We start from the raw sequence: 15,860 nt of genomic DNA on the forward strand, positions 1-15,860 counted from the left end.
CCCACCAAAAGTGATGCACGCTGAATACGAGCTTGAGAAGCAACCTTCTTTCCATCTACTTGTCCCTGCTGGACAATCTGCTCAGGAACAACTTCAGGCTGCTGAACCATCTGCTAGGGAAGATGGTCATGCATATCCAAATCACGATCCATAGACAGCTGCATTACCTCTTGGCTTCTATCACATTCTGAAATGAAATGTCCCAATTATTCATATCTAAAAGTGTCCAGCAAATGTGCCCCATTTCAGCTCATAAACCAAAGTTTGCAACCCCACTCAAAACGAACTTTGGTTAGGCGAGGTTTCCCTGTATACCAAAGCATACATGCCCTATTCCTGTTACAGGGGGCCAATTGAGGCTCCACCAACACCTCACCAAGAGATCTCAAAACCAAGGGAAGAAGTCGCCAAAGATGGGCAAGAAAGTCAACCACCTCGACCCAAATTGGACATGCCTGCCTAAGTACCTCCTGAAACTGCGCCATAGGCCTCCAAGGAACCATGTGAAACTGATCATCCATGAACAACGGGATACGTTGCATAATATGAGCACACACTTCCGGGGAATGGAAGAGGACCTCAAAAAAGCTCCTCGTGCCATCATAAATCTCTTCCACAAGGGAAGCCTGTCCTTGCCTTGAAGCATCATCCTGACACATCTCCACATTGGCAAGCATAGATAGCAACCATGCACGGATTCTAGTGATCAATAGGATCCTTCCCGTAAAGTAAAAGATGGCTGCCCTCTCATGGAAGGAAGCAATCTGCTGGAGAACCAGATCCACACCCATAACAGCGACCACATGTTCCCCTTGTGGTAAAGAACTCGCTTTACCCTGATTAGCTTGAGCATATTCCGACATCAGATGATTGGCAGTGGCCAGCATAAACTAAAAAGACCCATTAGTCTGAGAACACGAAGCATGAACATTTTGCTGAGGCAAATTCAGGGCACACAAGTCCGGTTCTTCGACCAACATCTTGCGACGTTTACCCATCTCATCCCCTTTTATCCCCTTCCATTAACTGCCCAGAATCTTCAGCTGACGAATCACCATCTGATTCTGCCAAGTCTTTATCGTCCCCATGTTCAATATGCTCGTCTAGAAAGGCCATATCAATACCATTAGATTCCTGCCAATTCGCCATTTCTGAGGTTTATGCTAATTACACAGATTATTCCAACCCTGGCTATCTGTCACAAAATAGAACTAAATCTCTGTCCTTCTGTAGGCCATTGTACCTTAGGACCTCTGTGCCAATCTATACTCTGCTGGTCAGTTTAAACAGACCTTATACAATCTCTGTCACTCACAGTCTGGCTTACCCAGGATTAGAGCTGGTTATCAGACCCTCACTGTTAGACGTAGAGCAGGGTGCCACAAGAATGTCAGATTAGGTCAATGATGATTGACAGTCATATTGGGATAGAGCGCGAGATGGACTTAGCTCAAGCAGGGCAGAAGACGGGGCGTCTGGAAGTCAAGGGCAGGAGATGAAGTGATGGAGGTCAAAACAGGATCCTGCGCTAGACAGAGCTAGGGAAACAAGCGGCGCGCAGTGCAAAAACACGTCGTCGCAGGATAGGGGCGTCACGCCTGTTCGCTGGCAAGAAGGTGCCTCTCTCTCTCTCTCTCTCTCTCTCTCTCTCTCTCTCTCTGAGCCTTCGTTTTTGCTCTCCCAATCTTCCCCACATTTTTCCTAGCCTCCCTTATAGTAATTATTTCGGTGCCAAAAAAAAAAAAAGATTAGCCAGTAATTAAATTGGCTAGGCCACTTATCTCTTGAGTGGCCTCATGCCAGTTTTGATCAGGTTGGCGTTAAGTACCATTAAACGCCATATCTCTAGTGTCACCAACTGACACTTATGGCCAAATAAATGACTTAGGCCAATAAGTGATACTAGATACCACCTAGTATCTATGCAACATAACTAATTGCAACTTTTGCCTTAGAAATCCGTTGCTGATTCCTTGGAGTTCGAGGTTCATTAATTCACACTAACCTCAGTTGGGACCTCACATGTGCAACATTTACTTAAACATGTGATTAAAAAATTAATCTACATGTCAAGTGAGGCTTGCAAAAATATAGGTCCTCATGACATACACCATCACTTTCGAGTGCCTAGAGACTATAGTCAGATCTACTTGACCTTGCAAGACGTGCTTCTGTGGTATAATCCATTGCCTGCTTTTCAACTTGCTTGACTATGGCAGGATTGGATATTTGTGAAACTAGATGATTTTCAGAAAAGATTAGCTAATAAGATCTACCACAAGATGGTAGAGGACAAGCAATGGGTCAGTGAGAAAGCAAATAAAGTTAGGCATGCCTATGATAGCAGAGAGAAGTGGCAGGATGACTTCCAAGATTTCTTATCAGTGGTCTTCCTATTGGATATGTCGTGAGTGCATGTAAGATCTCACGGGGTGATTGTGTCTTTTGCACTACTTATGATGAAACACTGATTCACCTTTTCATCTCTTGCCCGCTGGAGAGATAGATTTGGAGCTTTGTTTCCCGTGTGTGGACTTCAGTGACTCGTCAACAGGAGCAAACGCCCATTTGTTCTTGTTTCTTGGGCAAGATGCCTTCATTGTCTTCTTTGCATTTGGATTATGCCCACCTTTTCTAGTTCCTCAAATGGACAACTCTTTGGCACATTTGGCGTACTTGTAATGCCTCTATTTTAAAATCGGCCTCAGGTATTCGTGGTCATGTGGCCTGTTTTTGAGGATTACTCTTGTGGAAGATCTCTCCCATGATCACAACAGATGTGGTCCTCCCTGATGTGGCTGCTCCTTGATTGGATATTGTTAGCTCTACTCCAATTATTCTGCAACCAGCATGATATTTATGTGTTATCTTGTAGTAGTCTTTTGGCTTTCTTGACTTGTGCTTGATGGGATTTTCTTGGCTGGCCAGAAGGCCTGAGGTAAAACTTGTATCCTTTCTGTTTGGATGTCCTGAAGGCCGGATATAAATATTCCAATATTAGTATACACTTGTTCACAAAAAAGAAGAAGATAGAGAACAGGATGACTTGGATGCATGCTTCGAGGACTTTCCTCTCTTGTTTGAGGCAATAGTACCAGTAGGGAAGATGTTTGATAGGGTGCACTCTAGGAGATAGCAGAGATAAGCTTGGGCTGGAGAGGCATGCCGGTCCCAGAGATTCAAACGCCCCCATCAGGGTCCTCACATGGAATGTACAAGGATTTTGGTGATGATTTTTCAGGAACGGCTGCCTCATGGGATGGTTGCATAGAGCACTAGTGGCAGGATCAGTGGAATAATGATTCCAGGAAGAAATGACCATTAAATTGAAAAGAAATCAAAAATGTAGGAATCAACATTCCCTAGAGCCATATAGATGGGTCCCTAAGCAAAAGGAGAACCACAAGAAGAGATTAAGGAGACTAGCTACCAAGGTTTATCTAAAGAGAGAGTGCAACAATGTTAACCCAAACGAGCTTTCAAAGGAGTTTATTTCGCATTTTTATATTAGGTTTAAGCTTGCAGAAATGGTGAATGTTTTGCATGTACATAAACATCTCAATATGAAGATTAGTCTTTAGATTGCAATGTCTAATTGGCTAGATACTTCTTTTCATTTATGGGTACTATTTTAGTATTACTTGTCTTCTGTTTAGTGTCCCATGTATATGTAGCAGCAGCTTCTTCAGACGCACCTTTAGCACAAAGAGTTTGAATCACAGCAAGTTGTCAATTCTCAAAGGGACTAATTGTGCACTTAAATTCTTGTGGTTGAGTATGTGTTCCTAACAAGGCAGTTTCGTCTTTCAAACTTAAGAAGAGCTTCATAGATTGCCAGTAGAAAGATGGCTAATTGAGGTTTACACTGTAATGTCAACCGATTAGTAAGAATATGTCTAATAATGTCTCGGGTAAGCTACTCATGAATATACGTGTGCATCACGTGGGTTCAAAATAAGGTATTTTAAAAATACAAATTTTATATATATTTTACATATAGAAGGATGTAATATAAAGGGAGTACTTATAGATTGAATAAAAAAGGGTTATGTTTTATTTAGGAAAAAATCACAGATAAGGATATTTATAAATAGGCCTTGAACGCACGTGATGTAAAGAATATACATATAGTAACTTCCCTAAGTCTAATGTTCACTCTAATGAATCCCACTTCCAAGCTGTAGGCCGAATCACTAATTGGAAAAGTTCAGCTGTGTTATAGTCCTTTGCAACATGCAGGATATTCCCAATGCATATTTTTTTAATCTACCAACCCTGTTGCACGTAAGATCTGTTATGTGTCACAATTCCTCAGTTGCTCAGTATTCATATAAAGATATCTCATTCATTTGGAGACAATTGAATACACTCAGATTTCATTTCTTGTCACATTTTTTAATATAAAATGGCTACCAAGTGTTGGCTTTCAGGATGGAAAAGATTCTTATATATGCGATATGTTTAAATGTTAGGTTTATGGCATCGGTTTCGCACCCATTTTATCCAGTCACATTTTCTAGTGGCATGTTATCCATTATTCTTTATAGAACTGCTGTAATTACGTTACAAATTTCTTGAATAATTGCATAATCTAGGTGTTATGGCTGACCCTCTGTTTTTCATATCAGGTGTGGATACAGTCAGTCTGGCAATCTATTGACAGCACAGAATGTAGTGGATGGAATCATGGGTTTTGGTCAAAGTGAGCTTTCTGTTGTTTCGCAACTTCATTCTCAAGAACTGACACCAGGAGCATTTGCACATTGTTTAGAAGGGTCCGAAAAAGGTGGTGGTGTACTTATTTTGGGCCATGTTGCAGAACCAAACATGGTTTTCACTCCATTAATTTCTTCAAAGTAGGTGATCTGGAAGTCCATGTATTAATTCGGTGTTGCAGCAGGTGACTTGCAATTCTTAATGAGCAGTCTTTTCATTAGTGAATTGAGTTCTTCTCATCTTTTGCAGGCCACATTATAATGTTAATCTTAGAGGAATATCTGTGAACGGTGTTGCATTGTCTGTGGATGCGTCAGCTTATGAAACAAATGATGTTCAGGGAACAATATTTGATAGTGGAACAACACTTGCATATCTCATGGAGCCTGCCTATGTTTTGTTTATAGATGCTGTAGGTGAATTCCTGTTGCCTACTTTGCAAACCTGTCACTTCAAATATGTTATTGGAAATGTGCATGCCACTCAATCTGTTCACTTTCTGATTACTGAACGTTTGTTATATTATTATAGATCATCAAAGGAGCTCCTAATGAAGCTCAACTTCTTTCTCAGCAAGGGACCACATGTTTTGTGTTTAGTGGCAGGTAGAGAACCTTTCTTTGAAGTGCATACCCCATTAAGACACAACCACCAGAATGTGAATACTGAAATTTTGGCTGGAACATCTAAATTTCTGTGTTCAAAGATAATTAATTGCACTGCTAGTACATGTGGCAAATATTCAGCTCAAAACCAACAGAATCGTTCAGTTGCACTCAGGACATGGTTAGACAAAGCCAGAGACGAGTTTTTAAATGTGTGTGCTGTCTTCTTTAGTTTTGCTCTCCTAGTAGTGGCATTCTTCTGTTTCCACAGCTTTGCTTAGTAGGTGATTCCATTTCCCTTAGCAAAGTCTTACAATCACAATACTTTACGTGCTAGAATCCAGTTGTGACTCTAGTGACTATTTACATATCTTAAGAGATTATCATTGGATAGAAACTCCATTCTTCAAGGCAAAACTACAAGGAGGTCCAAGCAATGTAAATGCTGATAAGAGAAAAAGTTATAACTAAATGCAACTGAGAATCTGGATTCTGAACAAGAGTAACCCTGTCATTATGGCATATTGTATGAAGCTACCATGGAGACTTGGATCCCTACCTGTATGTGACTATGAGGATAGGGAGTGGAAGATCTAGCTTAACTACTTTTTGCTATTTATGTTCTACTTTCAATGAGTCGTTTTGGTGCATTATTGCAATTGCAACCACTACTCCCACTGCTCCCACCCACTATTTCATTTTCTACACCTACCTTCTCCAACTGCCCACTTCCACCCCTTCTTTCCCTAATTTCTCCTCTATGCACTCTGGAGTGACTATCTCAACTTTGTTGTCAAGTGCATCATGGATCACCCAGATGGGATACCCCTCAATCACCTTGGTTCCCATCCATAGGTAGCCCAAATATATGGAGCCCCCTCTTAGGCATTTGGTTCACCTTCCTTATCCTAGGTGACTGTTCAATTGGCCACATGGCAATGCCAAGTTGGTTATCCCCTTCTCATTTTGCAACACTTTTCAACTGGCCTCATGTTGTTGCACGGATCCACCTCACAAGTACCATGTATGCTTGGTGGGTCTTTTGGGATACTTCCCAAGGGGTATCCTGTTTCCTATCCATTCTTGAGAACACTCTCCTGTGGCAAATTATAAAGAATGCTTTTAGTAGTTAGGTCACGTTTAATTGTTTGAACTTGATGATGTGAGCTAATTTAATCATCATAATATGTGAACATAAGCATATCGCATTAGCATCATCATGCCACGTACATGCATATATGTAAATCATGTGCGTGCCAGTCAGAAGGTGCACTGCCTCTCTTTTATTTGCCATATGGCACATGCACTTGCATCATGGAGGTTCAAAAAATAGAGGAGCATCTATATTTCTATTTTGGTGTTTCTTACTTTGTGCAACATTGTCCTCTTTGGCAAGCCAACATCAATACTAAAAAATAAGAGTGGTACTACATTTAACCGGATTCTTTAGGCTAAATAAATAACAGATACACTTGTAGTACAAATTTAAAGCAATAAAATTCATACCACTTACACATGACAGAAACTCCTTAGATGAATGTATCATGCAACTCAAGTTGTTCCTCAGAGTTAGCTCTAAGGCTGGAGTCATTAGAAATAAATTTCAAAGAAAATCAAGCAAGCATGCACAAAAAAAAAAAGAATCTCACAAATGCATATGAATGTAGAGACAAAGAACACTCCATGGGAATTGTGTTTTGCCATGCCTTTGGTGAGCTTTCTTACTTTGTCACAAGGTTGGCGTAGCCAAATCTTTAGGAACACATCCTATCATAGCTCACATGAGGAAGCTAATAGCACTCATCTCATTGGTTCTTCAATTCCTAGTAAGCTATCATGTGATGCATGTCACACCATTTCACTAACATGTGTTACCTCATTCTACTCCACATCAATTACATGTGAGTCATTATTATGGGCTCCACAAGGTGATCTATTCATATGATACATCATATGTCACATCATAGTGTATGACGTTTTGTACATCGTACCATACTCTCTATCATTACATACTGTTAGATTTTCTAATTCACAGTGAGGTTGGGGTTCTTGAGTAACACGGTATGTACAACAAATCCTAATCTAGATGTAGTAGATCGTAATGCATTCAAAGGGGTCACAAATTATACTTTAATTGCAGTGCAAAATTATTAGGTATAGTTTATTCTTCCAAAGTTTTGGAAGGTTTGTTTTCACCATTGTGGTAAGATATTTCAATGCCAAAGTGCATTCTCATGCTTATCTATGCAAGCTGGAGGCAAAATATGCTTGTAAACCTTCATGGATGTCATTTTTGGTGGGGAAAGAGTATGACACCTTGGAGTGTTACGCTTGATAGTCCAATCCAAAAGACTATCCTGCGTTAACGTCATCCAATGGAGGCACAACATGAATGAGTTCCAGACCGTCCTCTATTTTCCTCCAAATAGGCCCTATGATGCATACTGAATGCATGTGTTGGACATGCATGCAGGAAGGAAAGCACCTGACCATCATCATCTACCATGCCAAAAAGTTTCAAGCTTGTTCTTGAACTGTCAAAAGCTCTTCAAAAACTGCAATCTAATGCATGCTTCCATACAGTTACAAGATTTGACAGGTTCTTGAACTGCTAAACACTCTGAAAAAAGTGCAGTCTAATGCATGTTTTCATAGAAGCATGTGTGCATGCAGCACATTTGCACACATGCACATGAGCATGCGCTTGCACACACGCACGCGCACACATGTATGTGCATGAGCATGTGCGTAAACAAACAAAGAAAACACACACACTGTGAGCATATGCATATGCCTTGCGGAAGCACCAAAAAAGTTCAAGTGCCTTGGGAAAAACAGTCCACCATTGCACCTCCCCCCTTCAGGCAAGGAGTTTTTCCCAAGGCAATTGAACTTTTTTGGTGCTTATGCATACTCGTGCACACATGCGTGTGCTTGCAAGAATACATGCACATATTATTGGAAAAAGTATCTGATCAATTTTTGAAGTAGATGGCTTTAGTTTGTATTGACATCATTATTTCTATTGGCTGTTATTTGTGAATGTGGGCAGCGTGGATGATGCCTTTCCTATTGTGATACTCCATTTTAAGGATGCAGATATGAAGTTGACAGGAACCCATTATCTCATCCAACAAGCGGATAATGTATGCCTACCTGTGACTTTGCAAATATTTTGTACAGCTCTTTTTTCTATTCTACACAGTCTGAGGCACTCTTAACATATAGTCGTTCTTGAAATTTTCACTAGACTGCATCAAGAAAAGTATGCTTTTATCTGAGCTATGAAACTGCATAGGTAAATCTTCCAATCTGGTGTGTTGGCTGGCGTCCCATCAGTTCAAGTGCAGTGGGAAACAGCATACAGTTGACAATACTTGGAGGTAAAAAGCTTATTATGTGCATATTTATTTTATTTTCACCATTTCTCCTTTCCAGATCTAGCCATTTTTATTGAATGGACTCTAAGGCAATACATGTATTTAGCCACCAGTAGGTGCATAATTGATGGTTAGTGCCAACAACCTTTTTCAGATATAGTTATGGAGAAGTAATGCATTAGCCATTTTCTGGATCTAGTCATTTTTCAAATCATAACAGTGATGATTGGTAGGCGCATAATGGATAACAAATTCCAACCACTTTTTTGCAGATATAGTTCTGAAGGATCAGCTTGTTCTTTATGACCTGGAAAATCAGCGCATTGGATGGACTGATTTTGATTGTAAGATATTTGCTGTTGATTCTTTTGTTTGTGCAGGATTGCTTGTTCTGTTTTTAGCCTTCAATTAGTTATTACGAAACCTTATTACAGATATGAAGGCCTGTAATAAAGTTAGACAATGTACAAGGAGAAACAAGAGAGCATGCACTGTGGGTGGCCACTTTTCGGGGAGAGCAATTCACCAGATCATGTGTTGCAATTAATGAAAACAACAATAATATAGTTCCTGTCTGTGAGGTAAAAAACGTACAAGAAGAAACAAGAGAGCAGGCACTGGGTGGCCACTTTGTGGGGAGAGCAATTCACCAGGATCATGTGTTGCAATTCATGAAAATAACAATAATATAGTTCCTGTCTGTGAGGTAGAGTCACCATACAGAACACACAAAACCATGTGAATGCAAAACATATGAGAATAAGAATTTTTACGAGCTTGATGTGACTGCCCGAAGTGACTTTCAGGACCTATCTGTCTGCACTGCCACCCTGTCTGATGTGACTGGACTAGAACTGCTTCCCTGCCTCCTGCATTTGCCACTCTGTCCTGCCTGCACCGCTGCCCTGCCTGACGCAACTGGACTGGAACTGCCACCGTTCCTCCTGCATTCACTACCATCTATCCAGCAGTTCCGCCAGCATTTTCTGCCCCACCTGCCTGTTTTCACTGTTTACTGCCTCCACACTCTGGTCTGCTGCCAGCACTGTCCTGGTCTGATCTGCTGCCAGCTCTGCCATCTCTGATCTGCTGCTATTGCCATCCTGTCTGCTGCCAACTGCCAGCCACACGGCTGCCTGCTGCACTGCCAGACCTCAACAGTGGGAGGTAGGCCACTCGAGGCTAGACTCTCCATGGTGCACCGCATGTTGGGGTAAAGGCTAATGTGGCTAGCCACCCATCTCACTCACTAACCCTACATGTACACATTCATTATGTGTTAAATGTGAATGCAATAAGATGCTGCTCAAAAGAGAGCTATTGAGGCACCACATATGCAGCATCTTCTCTCTTTTTTTTCTGTAATGAGCATCCTCTCTCTCTCTCTCTCTCTCTCTCCATCCATCTTTGTGCATTCTCCACATTCCGTGCAGCTCCATCAATTGGTTTCAGAGCTGGTGAGAGTCTCCAGCCAACTTTGCCAACCAAAATCTTCACGGGTCTCCATTTTGGACAAGATTTAGTGTGCAGAAAGAGGTCGACAAATACTTGGGGACTGCTTGTGAGGGCTTCATTTGCTTTGTTTTTTCATCTGAGGCTGCTTTGGGCTCCTTTTTTCACCTATAAATGCTGCACAAGTTTTTTCATCTTTTTTAAATCTGGTCACAGGTTACAACTCCACTGCACATGTATACTCTTCAAAACTTGTAAATCAGGTCACAGGTTACAGCTCTACGGTATAGATGCTGATACCACTACTCCCGTCCATCCAACTCCCTTCTATCTCCTGCCCACTGTAATCTTCAATGGTAAGATTTAGCAGCCTCTTCTTCCAACATCACAACTTTCTTCCATTTTCTTGCCCAAGCTGCCTGCCACTCCACTTCTTCCATTTTCCCTTCCAGTCAGGTACCAGTACAAGTCCAGCAAATAGGGACGTACACAATGTTCATGATGCTTCAATACAATAGGTAGAAGGAGGGAGTGCGAATGGCGAGATAGTTGCTAATCCATTGCCTATGGAAAATCAGAGTGCAAGCCAACATTGAAGTGTGCACAAGAGGGAGAGAAGAGCTCAAAAGTACAAGAACAAGTCTTGCTTGTTGAGTTGCTCATGAAAGTACAACTTGGGTCACTCTCACTCACCAGTTGATATAGACCCATGGGCTGTTTATATAGCCCCAACTGGCTAGGGTTAGGGTTTCCCCTTCCCCTCAGGACCATTCACATGTGATTGCCCTTATCCACTCCTGCATAAGGAGAGTTCACATGCCTACACTCTCGAGTCTCAACACGCCCCCTCAATGCCAAGTGGCATTGGAATACAAAGCATAAGAGAATGCCACCTCTTAACCCAAACTAGGATGCCTTTATAGATCAGGCTACAAGGATAGTAAAGTGCCCCAATATCCTATTGAGGATCACTGACACTCCTCTGTGAGCGTAGGTGTAAGTCAAACCCAACAAACTCCCCGGGAGTAAAGAGTGATCAATATACAAGGATCATCCACCAAAGAAGATCAAATTTAAAGCATTGCAGAATGCTTCAAATTTGTCACGAGGAAGAGCTTTGGTGAAGATGTCTACCACATTACTAATGGTAGGACAATAGACAATGCTAATATCTCCTGCATGTAGCCTCTCTTTGACAAAGTGATAGTGGATCTCTATGTGTTTCATGTGTGCATGAAACACTAGGTTCCATGCCATTGCAATGGCACTCTGACAATCAATAAACAAAGGAGTAGGCTCCGTGACAAATATATCTAAATTAGCCAACAAACGTCTCAGCCATACACATTCAACTGTGGTAGTGAAAGCTGCTTTGTATTCAGCTTCACATGATGATGTGGCAATAGTGGAAGATGAGCCAAGAAAGAAACAATTACCACTAGTAGAGTAACGAGAATCAAAATCACTAGCCCAATCTAAATCACTATAAGCATGTAGTTGCAGTGGTCCTCCCTTGGCATAAAGCAATCCAAGAGTCCTAGTACCCTGCAAGTAACGAAAAACATGCTTCACAGCTTGCCAATGTGACATGTGTGGATGGTGCATATATCTGCTCAGGGCTAAAACTACAAACTGAATATCTGGCCTTGTGTTGCATAAGTAAATGAGACATCCAATTGCTAGAGCATACGTATGGATATCAAACAAATCACTTTCATCATGCAAGGATAACTTTGAGTCCAGTCTCCATGGGTGTACAAATTGGCTTGTAATTTTGTAAGCCAAACCTCTCAAGAAGTCTACCAATGTATATAGACTGTGACAATCCAATCCCTCTAGCATTATGAATGAACTGAATGCCCAAATAATAGTGCAAAGGTCCCAAATTTGACATCTCAAAAGTTTACTGTAAACTTTGTTTGAATGCTGAAATCTGATCAGCATGTGTCCCGACTCCCTGTGAGCAGAAGATCATCAACATACAAACATATGACCAGCAAGGATCCCCTCTCTTTACATACATTAGACTTTGATGAGCTGTTAATCATTGGTTGAGTAAAAGGAATCAATTTTTGCATACCAAGCTTGGGGAGCTTGCTTCAAACCATACAAAGCCTTTTTCAGCTTGCATACCAAGTGTTTCGATACCTCAACTACAAAACCAATGGGCTGCTGTACATACACTTCTTCTTGAAGTTCCTCATGTAAAAATATAGTCTTAATATCAAGGTGGTGCACAGTCCAACCATAATGGGCAACCAAAGCAACCATAGACCGAATGGTACTCATGCGGGATGTAGGAGCAAATGTCTCTTCATAGTCAATGCCTTTCTTTTGTGCGTAACCTTTGGCCACAAGCTTGGTTTTATACTTGTCAATGGATCCATCTGCATTCCTTTTCAACTTATAGACCCACTTTGTACCAATGGCTTTCTTCCCAACAGGCAAGGTCACTAAATCCCATATTTGATTCTTTATGATAGAATCAAACTCAGCTTGCATTGCTGCTATCCAATACACACTTTGTTGTGTATCCTCAAAATATTTAGGGTCCTCATCATCAAGTGTATGTGCTGCCATAACAACCTCCATTGAATTTGCACCATCATGTAAACGAGCTTGTCTTCTAGTACGACCAGCAATAAGAGCATCCAAATGACCATCTTTCATAGTTTGCAAGTACCATCTAGGCATTTGCCTAGCATCTTGACAGTATACAAGCTCTTGCTGAACTTCAAATTCAGTATCTTGCTAAATATTCAGATCAGCCATAGGCTGATTTTCTGCATTACTCAATGGAGCAATTGGCTAAGCATTAAGTTCACTTGTTGAAGCTCTAGCTATATCACTAAAAGAAATGGACATCCTTCAAATACATCATTGGCAGTTTGATATGTATCAAAACCAGTAAGGGATAATTCTGATTTTGTCATAAAAAACCACATCCCTACTGACAAATATCTTCTTAGAGACAGGATCATATAATCTATATCCTTTGCTCTCACTGGTATATCCCACAAAAATGCATTTAATAGCCTTGTTATTCAACTTATTTCTCAGTACCTTGGGAATGTGAGTATATGCAAGACACCCAAAAGTACGAAAATGTCCAATAGAAGATTTCCGGTTGTTCGAAGCCTCAAAATACATGACGTTTTTTAGTGCCTTGGTAGGGCACCTGTTCAAAACATGGCAAGCACACATAATTGCTTCCATCCAAAAACTGTGGCAAACTCTTTGCTTTCAGTATACATCTGGCCATCTCCATGAGTAATTGATTCTTCCTTTTTGCAATCCCATTCTACTGTGGAGTATAAGCAGTAGTGTACTAATGGACATGCCTTTTTGCTTCAAAAAAGTATTCAGTATGAAGGATATGTATTCCCCCCCTTGGTCCGAACAGAGAGACTTAATCCTGCAGGGAGATTGATTTTCAGCAAGTGCTACAAAAGCCAAAAATGCATCATATACCTCTGACTTTTTCACCAAAGAGTAGACCCAGTAAAAACGAGTAAAGTCATCAATGAAAGTGACAATATAATAACAGCCACCCAATGACTTTGTTTGCATAGGGCCACATACATCTGAATGCACAATTTGTAATTTGGCAATTGCTCTAAAAGCAACATCACGAGGAAATAAAAAATGATGCATTTTTTTCAAAATGCATCCCTCATATATATGCTCAGGAGGTCTTTAAAAGAAATATCATGAGGAAATGAAAAATGATGTATTTTTTCCAAAATGCATCCCTCACTTATATGCTTAGGAGGTCTCTCCAAGAGAGGTAAGCCATCAAGCATCTATGTACGCTGCATAAACATCAAGTTACCATAGTTAACATGCCCCATGCGAGCATGCTATAACTTTGCCTGTCATATAGCAAAAGTAAGAGTAGATGCTAGATAGACCGATTAATCAACCGAATAAGCATCTAACTTATATAGTCCATGACATAAAGTAGTCTAAACCAAAGTCATGAGTTCTTTATCTTTAACCATACATATGTCGTAATTTCAAATTGGGAACTTTAAAGCAGAACGTCTTGCTGAGACAAAAAACCAAATCATTAAAGATTTTCTTTGTTTTTTAAAAAAAAACTAGTTTCTAATTAGTAATAAAAATAGTAATAAAACAATAAAAAATTAACAATGAGTTTCCATCTATCTTTTCTATAGTAAACATTACGATTTTTTAATCATCAAATGTGGATTGCAGATCATATTTTGCCAAAGAAGAAACGGACAATAAATTCTTCTTTATACATGGCATAAATTATGCTATCCGTCAAACGGGGAATAGAGCCATCAATGACTGTCAATACAATCTCTCGAATACCTCTAACAGGATATGATGCATTGTTAGCACACTGCACAGACTTGCCAACAAGAGCTGCAATAACGGAGGAAAACAAATCCCTGCGAGATGTAATATGCCTAGAATCACCAATGTCAAAGAACCAAGTGCTAGCATCCTTAGTAGAGCTAAATGCTCTGTCAGCCCAAGAAGAGTCATAATTGTAAGTGGAGAAACAATAGTCACGCTTTGAAATAAAAGACGTGGACTTAGTAGCAGTAGAAGGTGCATCAAAAACAAGCATCCTTGACGACTCCTTCTTGGCAATGCGCTTTCTACATTCTGTGATGTAGTGACCTAGCTTCTTGCAATAGTGGCAGTTGCCCTTCTTGGCTTGCATGCTCCCCTTATTTCTTACTGCTTTGTGAAGTACTTGAAGTCCTCGAACTCTACAGAGCATTTTTAGCTTGGCTACCCTTGCCTTTTTGCCTTGCCATAAAAGCCTGCTGAGAGGCTATAACATTCACCCAACTGTTTTTTCTTGTTTGCTCTTCCTCTAAGAGTAAGCTAATTAACTAAAGGAAAGTAAGTGGCTGCGGGAAAATCCTCATTGTGAAATTCAAGGCCGTATGAAAGGCCAAATAAGAGGGCGGCAATGAATTCAAAGTAGTAGAGATTAACTGTGGATCTGAATAATACTCATCTATATTCATAAGTTGCTCATGCTAGTCTTGAATTTTATTGAGATGATCCTGTATAGAATCACTTTCATCCATCTTCAGAGGCTCAAGCTCTTTCTTCAAGAAAGAGATGCGTGTCTCATTTTTCTAGCAAACATCTACTCAATGGTCAGCCATGCCTCTCGTGAAGAAGCTATAGATTGTATGTGCGGGATGATGGAAATGCAATCAGCGACAATGCTTGAGCATCCCGTGTGTCTCAAGCCTTTTGTGCTGCTCATCTCTTGGGAAGTGGCTGAGCTAGAGCAAGTTGAGTAGGCATTGTAGATCTTGTTCAAAGGCTATCCATGATGCAAAGATGTATGGAGGTCTAAAAACCCCTCTACCTCCCACATCCACCTGTGAATATGGGGAAGTAGAAAGACGAATGGAAATGCAAACGGAAATGGAAATGGCAAAAATTTGCAGCTATGGGGAGTTTCCAGTATCTATCAGGATGAGAACAGTGAAATCAAAAAGGGGAACAGAAGCAGCAAGCAGCAATGCCAATGTTAAAACTGTAAAAAGTGGAGTTTTTGGGCGTTTCCAGTAGCTATGAAGTCTAGTCTCCATAATACGCAAGTCACAGAAATAATGTAGTTGTACACACAACACTCTTTGTATCCGTAGGAGAAGCCTGTGGACTTGGGCGGTAGTAGCACCGAGACTTGAACCTCCGTGATCTCGACACC

General features: G+C 40.7%; 1 protein-coding gene across 8 annotated transcripts in view; it reads left to right on the forward strand.

The window, feature by feature from the left end:
- LOC148035168 (aspartic proteinase 36-like) overlaps window positions 1-15,860 on the forward strand; it is an 84,448-nt gene that overhangs the window by 64,952 nt on the left and 3,636 nt on the right. For 6 of the 8 annotated variants that reach the window (XM_087680144.1, XM_087680137.1, XM_087680140.1 and 3 more), the window contains 6 exons: window positions 4,629-4,856; window positions 4,966-5,128; window positions 5,248-5,321; window positions 8,374-8,467; window positions 8,620-8,704; window positions 8,974-9,045. In XM_087680144.1, coding sequence (XP_087536270.1) covers window positions 4,629-4,856; window positions 4,966-5,128; window positions 5,248-5,321; window positions 8,374-8,467; window positions 8,620-8,704; window positions 8,974-9,045 — 716 coding nt within the window. Of the gene's footprint in view, window positions 1-4,628; window positions 4,857-4,965; window positions 5,129-5,247; window positions 5,322-8,373; window positions 8,468-8,619; window positions 8,832-8,973; window positions 9,046-15,860 lie in introns of all 8 variants that reach the window. The other 2 variants (XR_015691162.1, XM_087680141.1) reach the window with 2 other exon arrangements.

This window comes from Lygodium microphyllum, chromosome 6 (assembly GCF_053477565.2).
Source record: "Lygodium microphyllum isolate KBCC chromosome 6, Lygodium_microphyllum_v1.1.10, whole genome shotgun sequence".
NCBI classification, from domain to species: Eukaryota; Viridiplantae; Streptophyta; class Polypodiopsida; order Schizaeales; family Lygodiaceae; genus Lygodium; species Lygodium microphyllum.